The following is a 25,786-nucleotide window of genomic DNA, read 5'->3' as shown; positions in this document are numbered from 1 at the left end:
GGGCGCTGGGTGGGATTTGGGACGCGGACCGGCGCAGGGTAAGGGCTGGGTGTGCTTGGTGGTTACGGGAGGCAACTTTTGGCAGAGCGGCTGTGAGGGGCACTGAGGGACCGTGAGGGGCACTGAGGGACCCGCGCCCCTGCCGCCTCAGGGCGCACCTGACGGGGGAGCCCCCCCGCTCCTCACGGCTTGAGGGAGCGCCTCAGCCAATCGCCGCGCTCTGCCGCGCTGACGGACAGCCGCGCTGGCCTATCGACTGCGCTTCCCTCTGGGCCCCGCGGCCAATCAGAAAAAGCCTCCGCCCTCCCTCCCGCTTCTCTGATGGACGTGCGGGGACAGCCAATGAGCCGCGCGGGGGCGGGCGGCCGGACCAATGGCGGGGCGGGGGCGGGGCCGGGCCGGGCTGCGCCTCAGCTCAGCGCAGCGCCGGCAGGGGGGCGATGGTGGCGGCGTGAGGCGCGGCGGGGCCGGGCTGCGCCCGCCGGGAGCGGCACCGGGACCGTGACGGGACCCTGAGGGGGCACGGCGGGAGCCCGGGGCTCGCCATGAGGCCGCGGGGCGCTGCAGCCGCCGCGGGAACGGCCCCTGCCGCGTGAGTGAGGAGCGGGGGCCAGGTGAGTGCCCCCCTCAGCCCCACCCGTTGGCCGTTGGGGGTTGAAATTTTGAAATTTTGAAAGATTTCGAGCAGCCCAACGGCCGCGCTGTGGGGCTGCGAGGGGAGCGGGGGGTGCCCCCGGCCGGGTACGGGCGTGTGCCACCACGGCTGTGCCGCCTCCCAGCTCCGCGGCTCCTGGGGAGGAGACGTGGGAGCAGGGCGTGTGAGTGTGTCTGTGTGTCTGTCTGTGTGTGTGTGAGCACAACTCTCACACCTTTTGTCACCAGCCCGCAGACAAAGAGCTGTCCCCCCCCCCCCTCCCGTGGCCGTGTTCCCCCGGGGATGCTCCCGAGGGATTCGTGTCTCAGCCCCCTTTTTTTTTTTTTTTTTTTTTTTTTTCCCTTTCTGTTTTTCTCGATGGTGCCGATTTAAAAAAAAAAAAAAAAAAAAAAAAGGACGTGTTGATATGTTTCCAAACAGTCTCGTGGTTTGCATTCCTGACATCGCTGCAGCGTTCGGGTTTATTTATTTAATTGGTGGCATGGGGGTGTATGTGTGTGTGTGTGTATTTTTGTGGCTCGTGGTCCCTGTCGGGAGGGTCCCCAATGGCACGCGACTGCAGTGCCGTAGTGTGCCGTACGTTAACCGATGCTTTCTCCCCCTGTCTTTTTTGTCTTCCAGTCCTGCAGTCTCCACATCATCCACTGCGTGAGGAATGATGATTCCATGAGAGAACTTCCTTTCAGCCTCGCTCTTACTCACCCGCGCCTATTGCATGCTGCTCCTGGACAGTGATGAGCCGTTCAGCTACGGTGGGATTTTTCCCGTGAGGAAGGGAGAGCCGGAATATGAATTGTAGACATCCCCTCAAGCTTCTCGTGCATTGTTTTTCCCGTATCTGTCTATAAATCTGCTAGCATTAAGCACATACGCCCTTAAACCTACGTTGGTATTCGCAGAGTTGCTGCTCTGTCACAGGACTGGTATTTCTCGCCGTCATGGCTTCAGTTTGGAAAAGACTGCAGCGTGTTGGGAAACATGCATCCAAGTTCCAGTTTGTGGCCTCTTACCAGGAGCTGATGGTGGAGTGCACCAAAAAATGGTAAGGAGCAGCTCGTGTTGCTGCACGAATGGTGGAGCAAGTTACTGATGCTGAAATAGGGAGGATGTTGCTTGTTGCGTACAGTTTGGCGTTCGTGTTGGCCTTGCTTTCCCTCGCTTTCTCTTGCTTCCCCATCGCAGAAGCAGCTGCATGGGGTGCTCGTTTCCCTTGAGTGCTTTGCTGAGTGCTTATTGTGGACCTGTTGGTTTCAGTCTCTATTCTGATTTTCTTAGTTGGCATTACTGCCACGTGGGGCGGTGCATTTATGAGTTCAGCACCTGTGACTTGCTGTCTCTTGCTTTGCATTTATTTCTAAGGTATTTTCTGAGATTTGTTTTCTGATTTCAAATGCACCTCTTGGTGCTGAATGTTACCTGCTGACACTGCTGTGAGCAGACTGAGGCGTTTGAGATCAGTCCTGACAACAGTGGTGTGTAATCTAGGGTACAAACAGTTCTGATGGTGACTGTTATTTTTTTTACCTGAAGATGTTTTGGCTCTGCGCCTTCCTTTCCTTGTTCCTTTCCATCTGTCAATGGGAAGAGGCGAGAGCCATACTTGGGAATTGTCTGAAGGCGTTTGTTTAGCCAGGCAGAATTTCGTGCCTTAGTGGTCCGGTTGGATGGCTTTGGAGCTGACTAGACACAGACAGCACTTTATAGTTAATTGTACGGGTCTGGCGCAGGCACATCTTCCTTTCTGCACAAGAGGAACTTAAATACAGCTGATAGGGGAAGATTGGGAACAGCTTTCAGGTAGTCTGCTAGCAAACATCTCCATTATACAGATACTTAAGCATGCTTTTATATGTTTGGGATATTGATGTTACTGCCATAATTCCTCACATTAATCTGAGCTTGTAGTGTCAGGGGACGGAGAAATTGCCTTCCAGACCTCGTGGACTGAGATGCTCAAACTGCTTTGTAATAAATTGCAGCCTCCTCTCTAATACTTGGCCTGTCTTCTTGTTGGCAAGGCTGGCACTTGCACTGGCTGCTTTCGCTGGTTATGAGTAATTGCCTCTACAAATTTCAGTTCCATCTCTTGGAGTTGGAAGTCTGTGCTGGAAGGCTGCTCGCTGCTCTGCCTTAAAGAAATACAGTCAGGTTCGGTTGTTGTTTTTTAATCAAGCTGTCTTCTTGCCTAAAATGTCTTGAAAGATTATTAAGAACCAGAATCATTTTGGAAGTTGAACTTTCCTTCACGCAAGCAACATATGAATAAAAACCTTTTGAAAGTTGAAAGAGACTGTTGTGATTATCTCACGTGATCTACTGGTTAGTTCAGGCCAAAGACTATTCTATGGTAATTTTAATGATTGTTTTTTTGCAGTTGTGCTTGTGATGGTGCATGGCTTTTTTCTCTTTTTTTAAACATGATCCAACCCTGTTTTGGCTCTTTTTTACTTTCACTCCTTCCTTGTGAATTTGCAGAATGCTTCAGCACTGAAGAATGAATGCTGCAAGGGAGTGTTCAGATTGGATCTGCAATGAACTTTCACTTGATTTAAGAAAAAGCCATGCATGAAAGTTTTCTCGTGAGCAATGCTGTTATTTTAGAAACAATTCTTATTGTTTAGTCATAAGCCAGGGTACCCGCCTAGCAAAATGCTGGTGTATGAAGTCGTGAGAGAGTCTTTCAAAACCTCAAATATGCAGGTTACTTTTTAAAAAGTAGGTTTTCCTTCTGAATCTTGATTTTACTTTCTTTAACATAAATATATGCTAGATTGGTGCTCGTATTGGTTATGAAAAAACAACAGTATGGTTGTAAAATGTGGATGAATTCTAGGAAAAAAAACAATAGGGAAAAACATCATTCACACAGTCATTTGATTGTAGGCTTTTCTGTTCTGCTTCCTCTTGTTTGGAGAGACTTAACAAAAAGGTTCTTTAAACATGCATGCTACGATACAGTGTTGCTGTCATAAGTGGAAGTCCTATATGAAAAAAAGGGGAGATATTTGTGTATTTTGGTAACATTCAGCTAAGTCTTTCATTAACTTTGGAGAAGATAGTATTTTGCACGTGCTGACAGGATCACCAGCTCTAACGCTTGTCTGAATTTGGTACAAGTGAAAACAAAAGGGAAGAAATGAACATCATATGCTAGGTCTTACTGCAAGCAGTCCTGATATACATTGTGTGTTGGTGCTGTAGTCTGTGCTGGTAGCTCCACACTGCAAGTGTATTTTGATCAATATGGAGTAAGCACTAAGTTATTTTAATGGGCTGGCATTTTAACAATGCAGTGTTTCTGCAGGAAAAGAATACTCCATTCATATTTTAAAATAAATGACAATGCAGTCATAAACACACTTCATCTGAGATGTGTTTGTGAGCAGGGACTGTGCATGGCCAAAACAGGCTGCGTGTCTCTCTGGGATCTACTGTCTTCTGTTAGGCTTCTATTTGTTTAACTCTTCAACAAGTGATGTGCTTTAGACGATTTTTATAACCGATCGTGTGCAGTTTGCAGCGTTGGGTGGATTTCTGGTAGGCTGCGATGCTTTTTGTCCCCTCTGAACTTGTGTTGATGCAATTTTTTTTTCCCTTAGCGTTCAAAATAACTCCAGAAACAAAAGCAGTGTGCATGCCGGCTGTGTGGGAAGTCACTACCCCTCTGGTGTTGCTGCTTCACTCTTTAAAAGGATTGTCTGTAGGTACAGCAGCATTTCTCCAGCACTGGCTGAAAATCCCTTTGGTTGCTTTTTCTGCTGTCTCCAACTTCTGATGCTCGTTTCTGTCAGCGACTAAAGGCAGCTACCATCAGATGATTGCTATTCATTAGTGGTGTTTGGGGGGACAGGTTGTGATAGATAGTCCAGCGTTGTCACTGTGTCATTAGAAAAACCTTTTTTTCCGGGTAATTAGCAGGACTGTGCTGCTTCTGTGGCATTCTGTCTGCTCCTTCTGACCCAGACCTAATTACTGTGGCTGCTCGGTACCTTTGAAAAATTGAGCAGTTAGTTCATTTCGAGCCGTTTGTTAAATATATAAATAAATGCAGCCTTGGTCTTTAATATGGATTAGTGACTCCTGCTACCGTGAAAACGTAATGCTTTGCATTAATCATATAAGCACTTGATTTCTGAAAGGCGCTGGCTTGGCAGGGCTGCAGTGTGTCATCCTCCGCTTACCCTTGGGATAAGCTGGGGCAGCACAAGGATTTTCCACCCAGCCTTGCAGGCGAGCTGCAGTCCTGGCCTGGAAGGGCTGCGTGTGGTAGGAGAGTTCATTTAGTCCTTGTCCTCAGTGCAGCCCCACTGAAGAGAAAAAACAAACCAAAAAACCAGAAATCAGCCTCATGCACTTTACTTATGTCACTGCACGTGTACTGGGAGGTGCAGAGAGAAGTATTTGTTTCTCTGGGCTGTCCTGGCAGGGCTAGGAGCATGCTGGGCACGTCAGCAGGATTCTGCTGGTGGAGGTGGCTTTAGGTTGCCAGCCCAGGGAAGCACAGGGCTCCTCTTGATCCCCTGTCAGGCCCCGCATGGATCCTGGTGCTCCCTGGGGCTCCTCAGCTGCCGGAGGCCTGTGTTCAAGCTCTGAGTCAACGCCTGTCTGAGGAACAGGCTCAGCTGAAGAGCCTCCCAGGAGAAAATGGGCCTTTAGACCCAAGCCCAGTTCCAGGGCTTGAAACTGGAGCCGTGGTGGCAGTTTCACAGGGCTGATGAAGCATCTAATGCCTAACCCATGAGCTCCTCAGGATGGCTTTCATGTTCCCTTGTTTGGGTGTGATGTCTCACAAGTCAGGGATTCAACAGGATCTTCAAGTGTGGTGTTGCCTCATTTCCAAGTTCTTAATGTCTTGTTGTCCATTAGATGTTCTTCTGAGCAGGAAAGCTGCTCCCCTGAATGCCTAAAAACGCTGGAAAAGGGTCATGTTCCTATAGGATTTGCCATCCAGCAGTTGCTTTGGAGCTGGAGAATTATTTTTTTTTTTAACAATGTGTATAATGCCTGTTATCACCTCTGTGAACTGCTTTGCTTTTAAATCCTTCCAAAACCCCACGAAGCTGTGTTGTTATAAAAGGGTTAAGGTCTGTGTCCGCTGCCTGAGCGGAAGGCAGGCTGCATTTCCACCTGGCAAGTGGCATATTTTATATCAATTAGGTATGGTCTGAAGTAGGCTCTGTATTTTCAAATACATCTTTCTCTTTTGCAAATGAAGTAATGCTTAATCTTTTTTTTTTTTTTCTCCTAAAGGCTTTAGCCATCTGTTTCTCTCTTCTATTGTAGTTTCATAACTGGATGCTGCAGGAATTTTAAGATTTGGCGTGCGCTGTGCATGGGAGAGAAATGAGCTTTCTGAGATGGCACAGTTCACACCAGTCTGCCTGCCTTCTGCTCCCTGCTTTCCAGCAACCTCCTCGCTGCTGAAGGCTGCCGAAAGACCTGCAGTTGCCTGCTGGAGGTGGAAATCCTTGCAGGCTGCCTGGTCAGGGTCAGGCTGTCGGGTTGCTTGGTTCATTTCCTCGCTTTGCATAGCCATTAAGGGGGAATTCTGTGAGCACCTAAGTGCTTTTAATTATTAAGGTGAATCACATTGAAATGTGCGCCAGAAAGAGAGCGAGCTGCAGGTGAATTCAGGAACTCCTGAGTTGCTTTTCCCATGACCCAGGAGTTTTGTCAGGGGCTTGTTCTGAGTTTTCGATTGGACTTGCAATTGTGTGACGGCCGTGTAGGTGTACCAGAATAAGTACAGCTCGTGCACAGAGAGCAGCAGGCAGTTGCTCCTGGTTTTTAGCTTTTTTCCCTCCTGTTCAATTAAATTACACTGTCCTCACACTTTTCATTTAGATCTCCAATTCCATCCCAAATTATCCCCATCTGTAAATACATCTCACTACTTTTTCTTCGTTCATTCATTTCCAGTTTTGTCTGAGGACGTCTTGAGGGATTAAGTTGTGTATCAAACTTATTCTTTCCAAATAATCGCCGCCAGCTGTCTCAGAGATCAATCTTGTCCCTTTCTTCCTGCAGACAATTAAAACACTTCTTGTCCACGTGCAAAAGCAGTTCTTTGCCAGCTTGCATCTCTCCCTTCTCTGCACCCAAAAGAAAAATCCTTCACGTCAGGAAGTCAGATCTGCTCCTTTGGGCTCTGTGCCTGGCTTCTGTCAGGGGGTTGTCTCTCGCTCCTGACTCCAGCCCGCCAGCTGCTTTCGTGCCCTGCCTTCCCTGGCCACCTCTATATCCTGTCTGTGCCACGGGGTTTCTCATCTAAACTGGTGGCTGCGTGTTGTGCAGCAGAGATGTTTTCAATAGGAGGGGTACAGGTGTATGTGCACTCTCCTTGTCATGCTTACACCCACTTTCTGTTTGCAGTAACCCCTTGGGAGGATTGGAAACCCTGTGACCAGTCCCTAAAAGACCTCATTGCTGGACTCAGGCACCAAGTTTTATCCTGTAACGCAGGGAGACTCGGGTTTATCATAAATAGTTGCTCAGGGTTGTGCTTGTCTTTGAGAGACAGAATTCTTTCCAGCAGCTCCATGACTTCGTTTACCATCCTAGCAGTAACAAAAATAATTGTCAGAAGCAGAAGTTATTGGGTTATAGCCACGTGTAGACAAATCCATCCTAATGGCCTGTCAGTCACCCACTTAAAGGGACGAGGCTGTCTCCTCGAATAAATAAAACACGGTGCCCTGGAGTTGTAGCACAGCTTTATTTCTCGTAGAGAGAAGCTGTGAGTGCTCAACTTCCTCGCAGAGCTTTGCAAGTAAATAAAACCTGGCGCTGTTCCTGCCGGCGCTGTTGCGTGCGTACAGTGAAGTACGTGCACTGTTCCTTTGAACCCGGCGGACTCGAGCAGGAATAAAGGTATTTTTTTTTCAGGATTGGATCGCTGTGAATGCTCTTTTCAGCTCTTTCAGTGTTATGAGGTTAAATAAAATGAAATATTATGACATTGTGGAGGCCTCAGCTGAGCCGAGTTCTGTCTGTCGGGCTGTGCGGTGCCAGTCTGTTGCTTCAATTAGTTTTTAATTGCTTGGAGAGAGCTGAAGCCCCTTTCACAGCCTGGTGTGAATAAGGAGAGGAGGAGGCTGGTAAGGTTGGCTAAATCTGAGGAAACTCTTATAAAACCAACCCTTCAGCTTCCTCCAGCAAGAGCACTCTGCTTGGGTGGCTCTGTGAGGACGGAGGGGGGTGTTTATTTACTTGTGAAGGCTTCCCCAGTTTACTCTGAGGGGATTGTGTGCCGAGCGTGCCGCTTCCCTCACCCTTCTCTCTACTTTTTCTTCTTGGGGTGGGCGCTGCCTCGCCGTGGGACACTCCCCAGCCCGCCCTGCGTGTCCCGAAGTGGACTCTGAAACACAGGAACTATTCAGCTCTGAACTTTTGTTCCTTGCTTTTAAGATATGCACGCAGCAGTAGGGTAAATAAAGCGGCCCTTGTTTTCTTCCTCCTGTTGTCTTTGTTTGAAAAATGTATTTCTGCTGCGCGCGGCTGGTGGAAGCGCATCGCCTCCCAGCTGGGAAGCCGCGGGGTTTGGCGCTCGGGGCACAGGATGGCTGCAGCTTTTGGCACCTGGAAACGTGTTGCAGGGATTCGGGAGCTGTGGGTTAAGCGTGAGCTGAAATAGCAGAAATGGCACTGCCATGGCTGGGGCTCCAGGCCCTGACTCGTGAGGCTTGCTGGGTTCAGGAGCGGAGCTGAGATGTCACCGTCCCTTAGCAAGCGTGTTCCCCTGCCTTCCTCTGCCCCGCGGTGCCACCGTGAGCTGCCAGCAGCCTCCTTTCGGGCTTGTAAGGTGAGCAGGGCAGTGCGTGCAGCTCCCCAGACACAGGGGGGAGGAAGGAAAACCTGCCAGAGGGCAGGGACCTGCCACAGCTGCGGGCAGGAGCATCTCAAAGAGCTTGGGCTAACTCAGGGGAACTCAGCCGTGAGTTCACTGCAGGGCCTCCAGACACACGAGCCTTTGGGGTGACTCAGGAGTGCGAGCCCTTCTCAGCTATTGCTTCCAGCCGCCTGCGAGCCTCTGAAGAGGCTCAGAACCAATCCTTGTGTGCCTGCGGAGGTTCTCCGTGTGGTGGAGACTTGTTGTTGTGGGCCCTTTCTTATTTCTATCTGACTTCATTATGATTTAAGGAGACTTTCTTGAGGATTGCTGCAAAGCCATGGCCAGGCTGTGCAGCTGCTGACCTGTCTGCAGCTGCCGATCTGTGATCTCTGGGCTCCGTGTATTCATTTTAGCGTAAACTGGCTTTGGGTTTTGCTTCATGTGCACGCTGAGTCCTGCAGCCGTGCTGTGGGCTTTGTTTTGGGTGTGCTGCTGCATCAAAGCAGCACGTTGGCAGATTTGCTCTTCCTTTTCTAACGCATATGCTTTGAAAAACAGCTTTGGTGCTGACCAAACATCACAAGGGCAAGGTAATTTCCCGTTCCAGGGACAGCTGACTTAAAACACTTGGTGGCCTTTGCAGACCCCACCACATCACCTCAGTTTTCAGCCACACGTTACCACGACCCCCATTGCTACCTCTCACTTCCCTGGAGCCACCCTCGGGGTAGAGACGATGGTACTGATGCCTGTGCTTCTCAATCCAGTGCTGTGAGCTGGCTTTCCCCTCCCAGCTGCTCTTGGGAGGATGTGTTTGCGTGGTACTGTTAATATCAAAAGCCGAATTAAACGGAGGAATTGGAGAACCTGGACCACTGAGTGCAGTTGGCAGCACGTGGCGTGCTGCTGCTCAGCGTGTGCCGTGATCTCCCTTTAATTTCAGGGACTGCTCGTTAAGTGAACTCTGAATCCCTTTGTTCATGGCAGTGCATAAGGAGGGGATTTAAAACAAAAGAGGAAAGAGCTGTCACAACAGCTTCATTCCCTCTTCCAGCAAAGATCCACCTCAGCAGCCCGTGGGTTTCTACGCCAACCTGTTGCTGGTGTGTTTGCAGTCTGTTAGCAGAGGGTTTAGCCCTGGCAGCTGCTGCTAACACCTGCCATCACTGCGGCTCTGGACTCGTGCTTCTGGGTGGGTGAGTGGATGTTCTTACCTGTTCAGCTGGGGTTTTTCTGCTTGTCCCTGCTGTCTTGTGGAAAACTGATGTAGTGGTTTGTCTCTTCCTGTAGGTAACCTGAACGGGAGCTGTTAAGCTGCAGAAAACTTGCAGGAGAACAAGGGTTTTTAATTGCCCCTATCTTGAAATGCAGATCGGAACTGGATAGAGCGCCGGCAATAAGTTGCTCTTAAGCAAGTGAATATTCATGAAACTTCCCCTTGCATTCCTTTATCTCCGACGTGTAAGAAAATGTTAAGAATGGGAAAGTCCTGACCCTGTCTTCACCACTTCCTCTCATACCACAAAAAGCAAAAGAATCGAGCTGAGGCGCATCAAGGATATTAACATTTACCGTTAAAGCCTTCTAAAAGGGCCTTTCTTTTAGATACCTGTGGGGGTGATGCTTTCATCCCCGTCTATTGGGGTTTGTGTATGTAGAAAAAGGAGTTCTTTTGGGGGGCAGGCTTTGCTTTTCATTTTTCATTTACTTGCTGAAATCACTTCCTTTCCTCCTTTTAGATGTCTGCTTTGAGCCCTAGTGCCTGCACACGCTTTCAGAATACCAAGGCACAGACCATCTTAAAACCATCCAGGAATTATTTTTCTTTCCAATGGGGTTCTTTTTTTCCTCCAGTAAATGGGATTTGTCTCTCTTTTTTCATTTCTGAACTGCAAGATAAGCAAGAGTAATTTTAACCCCCAGAGTTCTCGTAGTGGCTGATGTAATTGTGGGGGTTTCTGACAGAACTGAGACAACGGTGTGCAAGCGTGCGTAATGCCAGAAGTGTGGGCATCTAGCGCTTGAAACCTGCTTAGTCCTCGGCTGTAAAATTGTCCAGTAAACAAACAAAAGAAAAGGTAAGGTAGAAAGCTTGGGGTGTGGTGCTGCAGGTGGCTGTGACTCGTCTGCTTCCCTGCTGCCAGGTACAGGGTGCGGGAATAGGGAAATGCTCGCCTGTAGATTCAGTCCTGTTGTCTGGGGAGGGTCCTGATGGGGTACTTAAAAAGTGTCAGGTCTGCTGCCCTCTGGAAAAATGTGCTGCCTGGGGCAAGCAGAATGGATTTGCCTGAAATAAATTTTGGAGAAGCAGAGCGCTTGTTTGGGGGGAAATGGAAAACTTCTTGTTTTAGCAGCAGCTGTTACGAAGGTGCTTGCTTGATTTGCAATCGAGTCAACAAATTTTAAGTGGGGGAAAATTTTTGAGCTACTCTCGACTATAAGAAGACCGCAGTCTACCTTAACTTCTGTCTACCTTTCTGTGAGAACTGTCGATATCTTTTATGGCTGATGGAGCCCTATTGGAGCCTGCTGCCTTGCAGAAGGGCTTTTCTGCCCCCCTCTTCCTTTGGAATAGGTGGGCACAGAGAAAGCTTGGTGAGGTTTGTCATGGGTCTTCTACATGTTTTGTTCCCTCAGCTGCATTTTACGTGGAGTATTTGCTCGTTGCAGTGATGAGAAGGATGAGCTGTGACATGAGCTGGGCTGTTGGGCGAGCAGAGGGGTAAGGAGCACGATGTAAGGCTTTTTGGCCTCTTTGAATGTCTTTGGATCTGCCTGTATGAGCAAATCCTGTTGTGTTTGGAGATACAAAACCAGTGACCTACATACGAGCAACTCCGATGCAAAGCAAAAAGAATTATTTCGGGGAACAGCCGTGGAGCCTTCTTGCATTTCTGCCAACGTCATCTCTTTGGTTAGCTTGTATTTTACTGCTGGGGTCTCAGCTTCCTTTTTGTGTGGCACAGCCCTTTCAGCAAAGCAGAAATTAATTAGGGGCAGGGAAATGCATTTATGGAAGCTGCTCACAGGACAGAGAAGTCTGTCACCTGTGTGATATGTACGGTTCAAGACCTAGAGGAAGTCAGCGTTTGGTGCTGAATTTTAAGAGGAGGGAGAGCCTGGGTGCTGGCAACAAACAGTGGAGGGGGTGGCAGTGGGGGTAAGGGACAAATCCTGTCTGCCCTTTTGTACTCCTGGAGGCTCCCAGCTGTGCTGAGCACAGAGTTTAGTGGGGTTTGCAGTCACACTTTGCTTATAACCATGCGCCGTTTTGCTGGCAGGTTAAGTGGTTCTGAAGCAGCAAAGTATCTTGTCGTAGTGCCTGGTCCAGGACCTTATTCTCCTGTCAGGTACAATTCCTTTCAGCTTTTTGTTACCCAGAAGCGTGCTGACCCAGCCAACCCTGATGACATTCCACCTTAAAACTGGAATTTTGGGTCCTGTGGAGCTTCCAGGCCGGATTTTGCTGAAGAGGCAACACACACAAGTATCCTCAGAGCTCATCTATATGCAGCAGCTCCCCTGTTTTCCTGTGCCTTTGCAATCAATGTCACGCAGCACCTATTCTTCCTTCAGACAGGAGATAGCAGCACACAAGTACCTTATCTGGAGGCATTTTCATGTAAATGGCTGCACAGCCAGTTGAAGCACTCGTGCAGCAATAGAAAGTGGCTTTATATTTTCTGTTGTACCCGAGCAACTGCTCCAGCTCGGAGTTGCTTCCCTAATTGGAGAAATTTTCTTGTCCTAGAAATTGTCCTGAGCAAGCCGTGATTATCGAAGATGTTGCTGAGCCTCTGTTCGTGTCAGGGGAGGAGAACTCCATCTTCCCTTGAATTTTTAAGTGTGAATCCTAAAAATAGCGGTGCAAATCATAGGGCAGGAGCTGGAGTCAGTACTGCGTGCTTGGATGTCACTAATGGCCCGTAGATGAACAAAACGAGGCTTTGCTCAAACACACATCTCAATGTTTCACTTGCCTAATGTGTAAGAGTCGCAGTTCTTTCAGAGCCTGTTTTAAAAGGGAGGTTACAGCTCCTCCTGATGAATGCTAATTACGATTTCACCTCTTTTTGAATGCTAGTGATAGTAACAATCATCCTGTTAAAGAAGAAAGTGAAATTTGAAGTATTCCAGGGCTTCTTTTTCTGCTAAGTGCAAACAAATGATGCAACTTAAATATTTCTGCTGTTAAGACGCAGGTAGAGAAAGCCTGGCTATTATCATCATATGATGTTTAAACACAAAATCAAAGCAATAAGCAAAACCCCAAAACCTCCGAATGCATTTGAAAGGAGCTCTCATACTGCATTTTCTATTCATAGGAGTATTTATAACTTCGCAAAGAAAACTGCATCGTGTGTGCCCCTCAGTGTCATTCCACCTGGTTCAAATTCACGTCTCAGGCTCTTCAAATCGAGGCTCCTCCTGCTGTCCCCGTGCTGGGTTTTCCTCACGGGGTCTCTGTGCAGGTTGTTGGCCACATAGGTGGCACGTGCCAGTGTGCAGGTGGTTGGTGTGAAAAGGGGAGAATGCAGCATACACAGAAGGACTTACGTGCTCTTAGGATTTAATGCATTTATGCACAGTTCCAGGAGGATTGTAACACTTGATAGTATTTTTTGAGCTAATTATTGTATCAAAGCATGATTTATCTCTTCGGTTGAGCCTGGGAAGCTGGTTCTGTACGTGTGTGGCTGGGGAAGTTCAATCTTTTTCTGTCCCAGGGGAAGTTTCCCATCACAGCAGAGAAGTTGCTCACTATTCACACGCAGGCAGGAGCTGTGCAGTAGTCTTGTTGGAAGTAGTAGAGCTTGTAAGGCTATCTAGGTTTTTGGTTACTAAATGTAGTGGTAAAAATTCTTCTTGCTTCTCACAGAAATAATTCGGGCTGGGTCAGTTCAGCACCCTCCTTTGTTCGGAGCAGACTTGGTGAACTCTCTGCTGGTTTTTCTACGTAGGAGGGTTTGATTTCTGCAGGGGCTGGGAACGAAATCTTTTTTGCTTCTTGTTTTGTTCGAAACAGCGATCTGAACAACACGAGTCAGAAAATCACGGCTCCACGCTAGGCTTTCTTTCAGCTTCCCTGCTAACCGTAGACAAGCCATCTTTTCTATCACGCCCTAATTTGGGTGCACAAATCATCTTCCGTCAGCTTTCCTACAGCTTTACGTCCACAATTACTCATAAGGAGGATTTATGTCTGCTTTAAAGGCCAGAAGGCAGCAGCTCTCCCTTCAGTGGCACTGGAAGGAGCAAGGGGAGAGGCGCTTTGCTGGGCAAAAACCACTAGCGAGCGCGGAGAATTTGGGGCGCAATTCCTGCAGCAAGCTTTTGGCCGTGGGGAGGGGGCTCTTGTTTGCTTTCTGCTTATTTTTCTGTGAGTGATTTGGCATTATGAGAAGTGTGTGTGTCATGGGTGGGTGCCAGGGGGAGGGGAAGGAAGTGATGGATGCCTGAAGCGTGTCCTTGCCCTTGAGAGGCTTCGGTGCGGGAAGTTCAGGGGACCTGTGCTGTGTGTCAGAGCCCCTTGCAAGCAGTCGTGGCAGGCTGACTGACAGTTCAACCTCAAGTGCTTTAAAATAGAGGCGTTTAAGTAGAAAGCAGAGCGCTAAATGAAGGCCAAGACCCTGCTAAGCTCTGCGGAGGCTTCTGGGACTAAAGCGGGTAGGATGGAGCTCCGTTAGAGCCCCGGCAGGACAGAGGCTTATCGCTGCTCTGATACAATCAGAGCTGTTGGGATGTGCTGCTAAGCTCGTGGACTTCAAAACAGACATCCGCGGGCTGGATTAGAATCACGGATCCACCTTTTTTCTTCCCCCCCTCCATTGCAGCAGCATTTCTCCTGTGATTTATTTCCCGCTTGCATTTCAGGTGCTTTTCAGGTTCCTCTTTCGTGTTCCATCCGCAAAATCAGTCCCGAAAACTAATGCTGCATCTTTAGATCCCAGGGATGCTCAACCCAAGTGAGACATGAGAGCACGTCGATGTCCCAGCTGTTCCCTGCCACCTCTGCCCTGCTGCCACTCAGGGACAGGCTTCACCTGCAGGGTGACAGAGCCTCTGAGCCCCTCAGGGTCTCACGTGGCCCTGCTTGTCTTGGTGTGGGTCTCCTCGTGGTCCCGGGGAGAGGCTGTGTGCATCACTTGGGTGCTCTGAGTTTGCTGCACGTGTTTACAGAAAGGCCTCGTGGCTCGGAGGCTGGGTGTCAGGGGGCAAAACGCTTCTAGGAGCTGTTGAGTGAGTAGCGTGGGCAGCCCTGCGCTTGGCAGAGGGAGTCCTGACCTTCTCCTGCTACAGTTTTAACAGGAATTAAAGCCTCGAGTCCACTAGGTTGTGTCCCAGGAGCTGCAGACCCTCTGCTGGACAGCACAGTGAGAAGAAAGCCCACGGCGAAGGCATCCTTACTGCGCGGTAGCAGGGGGTTGAAGCTCAAGAGCTAGCGATGCCAGCGCTCATCTGTCAGAGCCCAAGGGAGGAGGTTAAACGAACAGATCAAGCTGAGATAAGTGTTTTGAGCAAGGTCTTGTCTGTGCTCACACACCGGGTGAGCTAAGGAGAGCTGGCTTAGAGCACAAGTGCATAAATAAAGCCTTGTTGTGCTCTCGTGTGGGTGCTGTCATTCAGGAGAGGGGCTCCTTGCCATGGGTACGGTGATTTTGCTTTCCCCGAGTGCTGCTCCGCTGGCCTGCCTGGCCTTCCAAGCTCTCGTGTGACACGGTGGGGACTCGCCCCACGCGCCCAGTGCTGGCACAGCGAGGATCTGAGCGCTCCAGATCCTGCTGTGTTAAAACCTCGCAGGCTTCGGCTGTTAAGCCTCACTTGTTTTGAAGATGAAAAGTGCGTTTTGTGTCGAGTACGCTGAAATATGTGGAAAATCTCATTTTTTGCAGGACCCTGGGACTTTGCGTGCCCACACTTGGCCGTGTCGGTGTTGATGACTCTGCACATAGCTGCCTTTCCCACCCAGAGCTCTGCGTGCTGCTGAGATTGGGTCCTGTTCCCTTGATGGTTAGTTTGTAGAGCGGGCCTTTATTCGTTAGGTTTCTTTGCTCTAATTAGGGGTGTGTATCCTAACTCTGCTTTGAGATTTAATAATTTAACTTAGCTTCAGTTCATTACCGTGTTACCCTTCTAAAAGCTTGAAAGTATCACTTTTTTCTTTCTGTTTATCCACCTGCAGTGCCAGATCTCGCAGTGTGTGATCTGGGGGGAGGCAGGGTGATGTTCCTTGCTGGGCACAAGCGGGTGCCGCAGCAGGGCTGGGGACCTTGCCCTTCGCTTGGAAGGGACGCCCCGCAGCGCTCCGTGAGATGAGACGTGTGCTTTGCTTCAGGAACCAACCCAGCTTCCCTTTCTGTTCACGTTTCTGCTTCCAAGGAGAACCGCTCTTCACACCAGACACAGTTGTGTTTACAGATAAAAAAAAATTTTTAAATTAGAATAAAATTGAAATCTCGGGTGAGACAAAATTATTTAATCTCTTAAGCTGTGTGCTCTGTGGGATAGAGGGGCTCTGTCTCCTTATCCGTTTGCCTCATTTAATGGTACAAGACTGGAATCCAGCCTGCAAGACATCAAATCCACTTAATAAAAAAGCTGGACGGCATCCAGGAGTCTCTTCTGTGGCTGCAGATGTTACTTTACAAGATCCACCAGCAGACTAAAGCAGCCATCAGGCTGAAACAGAACCAGGCCTCGTGCTGCAGGGTGAGGAGGGCATGGATTTGGGGTGTCGTTGGTACCTGTAGTGCCCACCAGGATGGCACGGGGTGGGGAAGAGTGTGTGTGATGGGTGACAAAGGGACTTGGGAACAGCTGATGCTGGCGGTGTCTCTACCTCTTCATCAGGTATCATCAGGAACGCAGGCAAGGAAAGGGCTGTGCTTGTTTTCAGCAGCTTATATCCAGAAACACTGAAGATGCAAAGGACTCCTGGTGCCTTGAGGAACGTCCTGCGATTGAATAGCAGTTGCCAGCTGTCTGCCTTCCAAGCAAGAGGCTGCATGGGTCACCGTGCTGCAAAACCAAGTGTGAAGGGCCGTGCTCCTGGCTGCTTCGCGAGGACGGCTTGGCTGCAGGGCTGCCCTGCCCTTTGGAGGGCTTGGGGGAGCTCCTGACTTCAGCAAAAGCTACATCAGGTTGTAACAGAAGAAATACAATATATGAAGATTAATTAAAAAAAAAAAAAAAAAGGCAGGCTGAAAGACGTGATGTATTTGTGTGTGTTCCCGTTCCACATCAGCATGGGTTCAGCTGTGCTGCAGGTTCAGCTTGCTTTTTGTTTTCCTTTCCTCTATAAATCAAAAGCCATGCTCTGAAACATTCATAGTAAATGTGCTGCTCATTTCCAGCTTAGCTGATCCTGAAAGAATTAGTTACGGTCTTTTTCAGGTTGCTCTTGGGCATCTTACGAACAGCAGCGATTTGGAAAAATCTCTTTAAGATCCTTAGTTGTTGGTATATTTGGGTTTTGTTCGGTTTTGACCTTGAAATAGCATAGGTTTCAGCAATTGTATCCACAAATGAGGAATTTTGGTGTTTTCGAAATACAATTCACTTTGTCAAAGCTGTAAGATTTGTGGCAGTGGTGTTTTTTTTCTTGTTTTGTTTGTTTTCCCAAAATAGATCTTTGAGTTAGGGTTGTGTTTTTTTTTTTTTTTTTTTTTTCCCTTTTAGCTTTGTTTACCATATCCAGCTGTAGCGTTGGCAGGACTTGCTCAGTCTCTCGAGTATCGATGGGTTAAGGCGCTATTTTTCATCGCCAGTCCCTGCTGCTGGATGTGAGCCAGGGGTGGGACTGCGAGGGCATTAATTAAAAGGCTTGGTCCATTTAAGTTCCTAAAAATGATCTCAATTCGTAGACTTCGGTGGATGTACAATTGTAGATGAAGAAACTGGTGGTGTAAATATAGAAGCGGTGTTGCTTTTGAGGCTGACTTGTGTAATGAGAAGTGTTAACTTGTGTTCCAGGAGGCAGCTTGGAAGCCATGCGACAACTTAATTAAACAGATTGAGCAGGAAGAGGAGGAGTTGTTCCGAATTTGCACTCTTTGCAAGAGTTACTTAGCTGTAAACACTTAACCAACTCAGTTCTTCCCTTCTGGCCGTGCTTCCATCTCAGAGCAGGTCTCAGAGGCCACCAGCATGACATGGGGTGACTTGTGGGCAACGTGGTGGCAGTTTCTAATGGCCTACAACCTTTGAAACCATACGTGAACATTTTGTAACTCTGGCAATCGATGCTTTTTCTGACATGCAGCAGAATCACGGCTTTAATTCTGATTGCTATCCGTGTGTAATTTACTGCTGTAAACTATCACGTTTGCTTATTCTCTTTTTGGCCTGTTGACAGTGTCATGAAGCACGAAGCACACGAGGTTTGTGGAGGCTTTTGGGGCTTTCAGTTGTGCGTTGCGCACAGGCGTGTGGCTTGGTTTGGGACCTGGGTGTAAACGCAAGGTTCCGTGCTTCTCCGCGATGTTTCGAAGCTGTGGCTGATTCTGAAGTCTTCAGCTGAACTGCTGCAGTGCTGTTATCCTCTGGTTTTTCATCTCTGGGCACGGCAGGATGATGGATTTGCCTCCGCTGATGCCCCAGCTACTGAGGAAGAAAAGAGAAGAGGAGTTCTTCCCCAAATCCAGGTGCTTTGCTGAAAGCAGCTGGCTCGTAGTCGTAGGATCACTTCATCAAGGTGATGCCAGCATCAGTGCTGCGGGAGGAGCTTGCCAGGAGCTTCCCTGGAAGCAGGTTCCTGCCTCTCATCACTGTATCTGTTACGGCTGTGGTTGAGAACTGACAATATTTGCAAAACCTGATCCCCCAGGCAGAGATAAGGAAAGCAGCTAGCAGCATGCTGCGTTTTCATTCCCTGCCTTTTTTTCTTTGTGATATTAATTTGCAAAAGCGGGCTGATGACAGAAGAGAAACCTCTAATTGGAGAACTTAATGTGCATGGACCAGGAGGGCGCACGTCTCCAAATAAATTAAGGATTAGTGCAGGACTCGGTCAAGTCATGGCTCAGGAAGCTAAGGGTGAGTTTGTATCGCAGAGAATTCATCACCCTGCACACCACAGGTCTGCCTCTTGGCCTGCTCCGTGCCGGTGCTGCGCTACCCAGCGCTAGGACACAGCTTTCTTTGGAGTGGGCATCAAGAGTTTGCTCTTGAACCTGACACAGGTGATGTGAGCTCTTTCTTCTAGACAAAGCCCCAGCTGGTGCCGTTCCTCACTTGTTCTCTTTGCAGAAACTTGTAGGGTGTTCACAGTCACTCTGCAGCTCCAGCGTGCTTTCTGTAGCCAAAACATAGCCTTAAAAAGCAAAGCAAACAAGAAAACCCTGGTGGGGTGGGGTTAGAAGGGAGCTTCAAAAGATGCACCTGCTCCTGCACATGCAGAACTATAATCTTCAGGGTGAGTCCACCCTAAAGGAGAGGAGGAGGATGGAGGCTTCAGACACCTCTGTCAGGATCCCAGTGTGTTGGAGCGGCGCATCGTACCCTGCAGTCCTTCCTTGCTTTAATTGTGCCTAGTAGGCTGTGAAGAATCTCTCTCAAAACTGTTTTACACAAATTAGAGGTAGAAAATCCTACTGCGTGTGTTACAGATCGGTTTCCTCACACTGTGGTTTTGGTGACATGTCCTCACCTTCCTTTTGCTCTGCAGCAGTTGCAGAAATACGTTTTTTTCCCTCTTCTGTTTCCAGATTGAAAGACAGACGAGCTTTCTGTTTGAATACTACTTCCAAAAAATAAATAAGGAAAAATGGAACAGGATCTGTTTTGTAATGGGGCCTGATTAAAATGGTCAGTGCCGTACCAAGAAGCCTCGTGCGTGTTTTTAGTTCAGAAGTGTGGTGTTTAACCTGGGCATTTGCTTTCGTTGGGCTGAAGCTACATTTCAGGCAGCGTGCATTAAACTGTTTCATTGTGGTTGTGCTTTTTGTACCTTTTATGATAAACACAGCTAGCATTTTGTGTCTGTGATGTTTCAAAATCAGAATGGCTAAAATGTAGTAGGTTAGACACCACCACTTGGTGCCTGTCTGAAAAACTCCCGAAGGCAGTGTGGTGAATGAGGAGCAAAGCTGGAATTTGGGTTCCAAATTCCTGGTTTATTTGTAAAAATTCTCTGAAACTGTGTTGCCTTGGTTGCTGTTACTGATCACTGTTTTATTATTTTACACCACGAGCAGGGATGCTGCTGAGGGGTGAGGTGTGGGGTGGCGAGGCTGCACCAAGTCTGCACGTGGCGCTGGGGTTTCGTTGCAGACAGATGAGCGAGCGCTTTGCCCTGTCAAACCAGCTTCTGAGCCTGCTGTTACGGGCGAGGTGAAAATGAGTTTGACTTGTAACAAGTGTGTGTTTGTTCACTTGGCAGCTGCTGGCCCCAGCTCTGCGGGAAGAGGAGCAGAGCGGGGAGTTCACGGCAGGTCAGGAGCAGGAGGACTCGTCGGGCAACGCACCCGCTGCAGACTGAAAGCTTTTCAAAAACTGCTGATCCCTCATTGCGACGGAGAGGGCTGCGTATTCTGAAAAGGAACATAAAAGAGGAAAATCAGGGCTCTGAGAGAGATCTGATCCCTGGTAGCCTCCTGGGAGCTTTCCACTGTAAAACACCGGGCTGTTTCAGGGACTGAAGGTGTGCCTGAGTGTCCCTGATAGCCTGAGCCACAGCTGGCTGCTCTGACAGCTTGGCCTGGGCGTTGTGGTGCTGAAGTGCTCCAGCTTGGCCTGCCTGGGGAGGCTGGTTTTACAGGTGGGCTCAAACAGCTCTTGCTTTCTGTTTTTGTTTGGTGCAGAGCAGTGGGAAGCGTTCCTAGGCTCTGGTGTGGTAGGATGGGCGGTGTGAACGTGCAGACCAAGCAGTGCTGGCCTAAATGTCTGCCTGGTGCAAGTGTCTGCGATTGTAGAGATCCACTGGGTCCTGCTGGTGGAGTATCCTAAGCTCTGCCTTGGGATGAGTGAGGCTGAATTGGATCACACACAGAGTGCTTTATGTGGAGGGCAGATGCATGTGACAAAATCCAGGGGCTGGTCGAGGTGCTAGGGTCAGTTTTGTCTTCTGCAGTATGAAATTCCGCTGAAAAAAGCTTTAAGGGCAGGTTTTGCTACCAAATCCTCTGGAGTTTGTTTTGCTCAAGACTCTTCGCTGCGATAACTCCTTGAAAAATGAAGCTGAATCTGCCCTTGTCTCTTGCTCTGAATAATGGATGAACCGAGGCTTTGTTTAATCCCGCTCATTCTGCAAACTTCATTTGTATTTGGTTTAAGAAAACCAAGCCATCAGCGGCACATACTACACATTCCATGCCCAGCCTCACAAACAGATGCTGTGCAGGCTCAGTGGGTCTGACAGCACTCGTGAAATAATCACAGTGTCTCGCTTCGTCCCTTTTAGGTTTTCAAACCAAGCAAAGCCAAACTAGAGCTCCTTAGGACAAGCAAAATGTAATCTTGAGACAAAGAAGTTTTCTTTGTCTCATTCTCATGTTTCCCATTCTCATGATTGCTTTTTTGAAATTTCCCAGCTTCCTGAAGATTTTCAGATGGTGGCAGCGAGGGAAGAGCAAGCTTTGATGTCTACTAGAGGCTTGGTGCCTAGTCAGAGAGAAACAAGGCTGGGAGGTGGCCACTGCGGTGCAGGTACAGCCTGACGTGGTAACACCCAGGGGTGCACGAGTGGCCACGTCACCCATCCTGGCTCAACTTGGCATCTCGTTTGGTCAGGCTGAGTGATGCGGGGTGGTTTGAATAGTGGCTGGCAGCATCCCTGATGGAAGGGAAGGGGGAGTGGCAGAGAAAACCCCAAACTCAGGCCTGAGAGGCAGAGCTTCACCTTGAAAGTACCTTCAGTGGGCTTTACCTGCGCGGCGTTTTCTTCTCACTGTTCCTGGCGTGCAGTCAGCGCTGTGCTGTGCCTTCGCTCAGCAAGAGGGCTAATTTGGCAAAGGCAGCAACGTGTGACATCACCTCAAGGTCTCTTTAAAGCCCCACTGGTGACTCACCTGGCCGTGCTGGTGTTGTAGCAGCTGTGGAATTTCATTGATAGCCACCAAGAGGAAATGCTGAAGGAAGAAGCTCAGCGCGAGGAGGCGGTTGCTTGGTTAGTTCCTTGGCTAATGGTAACACGCAGCCCAAGACCCAATGCAGCAGACTACTCTGCAAAGACAGCTTTTCAAAGTAATTACTGGTAAAATTTGTAAAATGAGGAGAAAATAGCATTCATCCTGAATTACTGGTGGTGCAGAACCGATGGCGTGTATTTTTAAGAGGCTGCTGAAGAGCCCTGATGGCATTCCAGCAGTCAGGTAGAAAGCTCTGGGCTGCTGAGGAGGGAGGCTTGCTTCCTAATGATCATTTCTCATGTTGTGCTGGTGTGCACAATGCAGAGGGGATGAAAGGTTTAAAAAAAAAAAAAAAAAAAAAAGTCTTATCGGTAGTACTTTGACTTCAGTCCTCAAGTAATTATTTTTATCCTTCAATAGGTGCATCTGCGTGCTATTGTGCCAACGCTGCTGCTCCTCTTGTTAATTATACTCCTTTATGCTCGCTTCACAGGAGTAATCTCGCAGTCTGTCGTAATTAATGCAGTTCTAATCAAACACGGTAAGAGAAAAGTAGCTCCCCCCAAAAAGCTCAGCTCAACACAGGCAAGTAGATGCCAAAACAAGTATGCAGCCTGCGTGTCTGTCCGTGTACATCCCCAAAAGGTACCTCCTGCATCACAGGCACATAAGGATGGACGTAGTTAAATGTAACCAGCCCTTGTTATGAACAAATCCTTGCATGTCTGCTGCCCTTCAACCAAGGGGCTGTTCGTATTTGGTCTTGTTGTTGGCTTCAGTGGCCTTAATTCAAGTTCGGGGCATTTGTGATGCTTTCCAGCAACAGCTGCTAAACGTGAAGTCTTGTGTGGGTTTCTGCTTCCAGCCGGTGGGTTTGGTGGAGCAGGGTGTATCTTTCCTGGCTCATGTTATCTGTTTCTGCTCAGAGATTTACAAAACAAGAGCTAGCAGGAGACCGATACCTTTTATGTCCTTCTCTCCCAAATGATATTTGGAGAGTTCTGTAATCAAAATACCATGCCAAATATTTCCTGGAATCAGCAAACCAAACCCCAGAAGACCTCGCCTCTTGCACAACCTCCCTTTCAATCAGTGAATTTTGTGGCATGTAAGGTGATGAGCAGATGATGCAGTTCTTTCCAGTCTGTGGAGTGTTTTTACTGCTTTATTAAATAATTGTGGATGTGAGGAGCTCTGGTTCCAGTATTTCTTCTTTTTTTTCCCTAACTCAGTTGTTTTAATAGGAGAACTGAAAGTACCAGAACCATAACTTCTGTCTGACAGGAAAAGCAGGCGTGCTTTTCAATGATAGATGTCTTGTTAATCTGTGTTTTTATTCTCCTATTATCAACTTTGCGGGGCGATGACAAAGCTTTCCTGAACCGCAGGCTCTGAAATCCCTGTCTTCCCCATTGTTTTGCTGAGCAACTTTCACTTATCGCTTGTAAATAATACAATGAGCGTTACCATAAACTTCCCTTTTCTCAGGAGTTGGTTTCCTCTTGCAAACCACACACACACGAGTAGATGCTCCTCTCCAGGCACCTTCCTTCAGCTCCCAGGGGCTGCCCCCAGTGAAGCCAGATCCCCCCGAAAGGTTGGTTGAATTGTACGGATTGAAGGAATTATTTAACCTGGAGATGCAGCGGTTTGACAAAACTTCCCTTCTAGCCCCAGCCCTGTCTTTGCAGGGGGAGCAGCGGGTATTTCCTTACCTCGAGCACCCCGACCCAGCTGGAGCCGAGCAAGCTGGTGGCTTGGAGGGATGCGAAATGTTCTTGTGCAGCACAGGAAATTAATTTGATTCTTTATAGCTGCCCGCTGGTGTTTGTTCAGCTTGCAACGCAGCACATGCTGTATTTGGAACAATTTCTGAGATTGCAAAGCACACTTCTTGAAAAAAAACACAACCGAATCCCATCTTCAGCCCAACCCTTCAGAAATGACCTGATTTCCTTGTGCTGTGGATTAACGAGCAGCCCAGGTTTGTGATGTGCAGGAGGGGAGAAGGCTGAAGAACGAAATATTATTGAAATGTTTGGAATGAGTGCACTGAATTACGTGGCTTGGGTACTTCCTAGCATTGTGGCACGCTCCTCACCTCCATCCTAAAATGTGAGCTGGGCTTTCCCTTCTAGAAGTGCATTGGCACGGAGGAGCAGCAAGCAGGTTGCAGAAGAGGTGGTTTTCTGTGGCCTCTCTTGTAAAACCATCCAATGAGGTATTTTTAAATGGCTGCATTTGTGACTTTCTTGAAGAAAAAGCCTTAGGAAAACTGCTGTTGGTGTTGTGGTTCAGTTGAGCGCATGGCGCACCGAGCAGGGAAGCTCAGCCCGTGGGATCTTCTCCTCCCTCCTCTCCCCGTTGTGTTTGGCCAAATTTTCGCTCTCCATCTTGTGCTTACCTCTCTCGTTTTATTTTGGCAAAGCTCCTCTGCCTCTGGCTTTCTCAAACCCTCGCAGCTGAAGGAGATCTGTGTGCTCAGTGCTTAACAAAATAAAGCGACTGCAGAGAGCGCCTCGGGGAGCGAGCGGGTGCTGCTGCTGCTCCCCTATCAGCAGGGCTCCTTCTCCATCTGAGCTGCGTCTCGTTGTTTTTTTCACGTTAGTGGTTTCTTTTTTTTTTTTTTTTTTGTGTGTGTTCCTGGCAGAGGGGATTCTTGAAGATGGGGAAGCAAATCCAGTCTTGGTGGCAACTGTGTGTACGTGACACCGCTCCCACTCGGGAGCTGCACGGAAGCACCAGCTGGCCCCGGCAGGCTGTGGAAAGCAGAGCGATGCCGTGCTTTGAAGAGAAATGAAAGAATTAAAATGCAATGCAAGGCTGGTTGGCAGCCTGGGACACGTGTGCAGGTATCACAGGAGAGGACTGCCCACCTTCTGCTGCCCACGGCTGATTGTTTTATGTCCAGATGCTGTAGGCTTCCTGCACTGGGGCTTGTCTGTGCTCAACAAATGCTTTGCTATTTAAATTTTTCAGAATAACAGTGGTGCATCCGCAGATTCTTTCACTTCTCCACTTCTCTCAGGTAGCCCTCCTGCTGGTAGCACGCCAAGGGCTGCCTGTGCCCTTCACTTCTGCAGCACGTCCAGCATGGGAGGGGATCCGGGGCCGTCAGCAGAAAAATCCCTTGTGATGCCGCGGTGCACAGGGCGAGATGAAAAAGGTTCCTGGAGGGGATGGCAGAGCCTCTGCTGTCACCAGGCCTTCACCTTTGGTTTTTTGGCCCAAAGTGCTCTTCCTCTGGGCCCTGGCCAGTGCTGTCCTGCCTCTTCCTGCCCAAGTTGTTGCTGTGGGATGCCTGGGACGTGGTCTCATGCTTGGAAAGGGAATCATTGCAGCAGCCACTGGCACTGCAGAAATGGAACTTGCTGTTTTCCATCCCTCCTCTTGCTTTTGGCATTGGTCTGTGCTCAGAGGCAAGCTCAGGATGGAGTGAGTTGAGGTTAAACTCAATCTGCTTCACAAGCAGATTTCTGAAATGGACACAAGTCAGCTTTCAAGTGTGAAGTGAAACAAGTCCAGGAAAAGTTGTTTGTCGTGGGCTGGAGGTTTGGGTTGCCTTGCTTCAGGGAGGTCACTTGGGGACATTGCTTTTTCTGGTGGCACAGGCACAGCTCCCCCAGAGCTGACAGAGGGTATGAGGTAGTGAGAACCTGCCCAAGTGTAACAGGTTGTCCTCATTTACCGAGCAGGGCTTTATAAGGGAAGCCCCAAGCAGAGCCAACAAACACTTCAGGCTTCCTGAACAAGCCCTAAGAGTGAGCTGACAATTTTAAATGGAGCAGGTTCTTTCCTTTTCTCCCAAGCTGGAAATGAAGAGAAATGTTAACGGAGTAAGGTGCAAATACAGAACAGCCAACAGAAGCCACTGTCCTTACGCCCTGCACAGCAACTCTCCTTTACCTGGGGCTCTTCCTCAGGATACCTGCAGTTTGGAGGGGATTTTGATGTAAATAGTAGGTGATCTCTTAGTTTTATTGCAGCCTGCCTGTGGTCACCAGCACTTCAGCAGCGCCTGGACGAGCTCTCAGCCTGGTAAACCCATTGGCTTTTCAGCATAAAAGAGCTGGCTATGAAGTAGCTGTGATCTCCCTGTGATTCCGAGTGCTTGCGTGGATTTTATTGGGATGCATCTTCCCACGAATGCTTCGAGCATGTAATATTTTCACTTCTCTGCACCCTACGTTCTCCCCCCCACACCATAATTTTCTAGCAGGTAACAGACTTTGC

At 48.7% G+C, this 25,786-nt stretch overlaps 1 protein-coding gene across 11 annotated transcripts in view; it reads left to right on the top strand.

The window, feature by feature from the left end:
- Positions 1 to 436: 436 nt before the first annotated feature.
- EHBP1 (EH domain binding protein 1) overlaps positions 437 to 25,786 on the top strand; it is a 208,902-nt gene continuing 183,552 nt past the window's right edge. For all 11 annotated transcript variants that reach the window (XM_032183615.1, XM_032183614.1, XM_032183617.1 and 8 more), the window contains exons 1-2: positions 437 to 614; positions 1,277 to 1,697. In XM_032183615.1, coding sequence (XP_032039506.1) covers positions 1,594 to 1,697 — 104 coding nt within the window. In that variant the 5' untranslated portion in view covers positions 437 to 614; positions 1,277 to 1,593. The remainder of the gene's footprint in view (positions 615 to 1,276; positions 1,698 to 25,786) is intronic.

This window comes from Aythya fuligula, chromosome 3, assembly GCF_009819795.1.
Source record: "Aythya fuligula isolate bAytFul2 chromosome 3, bAytFul2.pri, whole genome shotgun sequence".
NCBI lineage: Eukaryota > Metazoa > Chordata > Aves > Anseriformes > Anatidae > Aythya > Aythya fuligula.
Note: the sequence above shows the minus strand (reverse complement) of the source record. Positions and strands in the feature narration are given on the sequence as shown.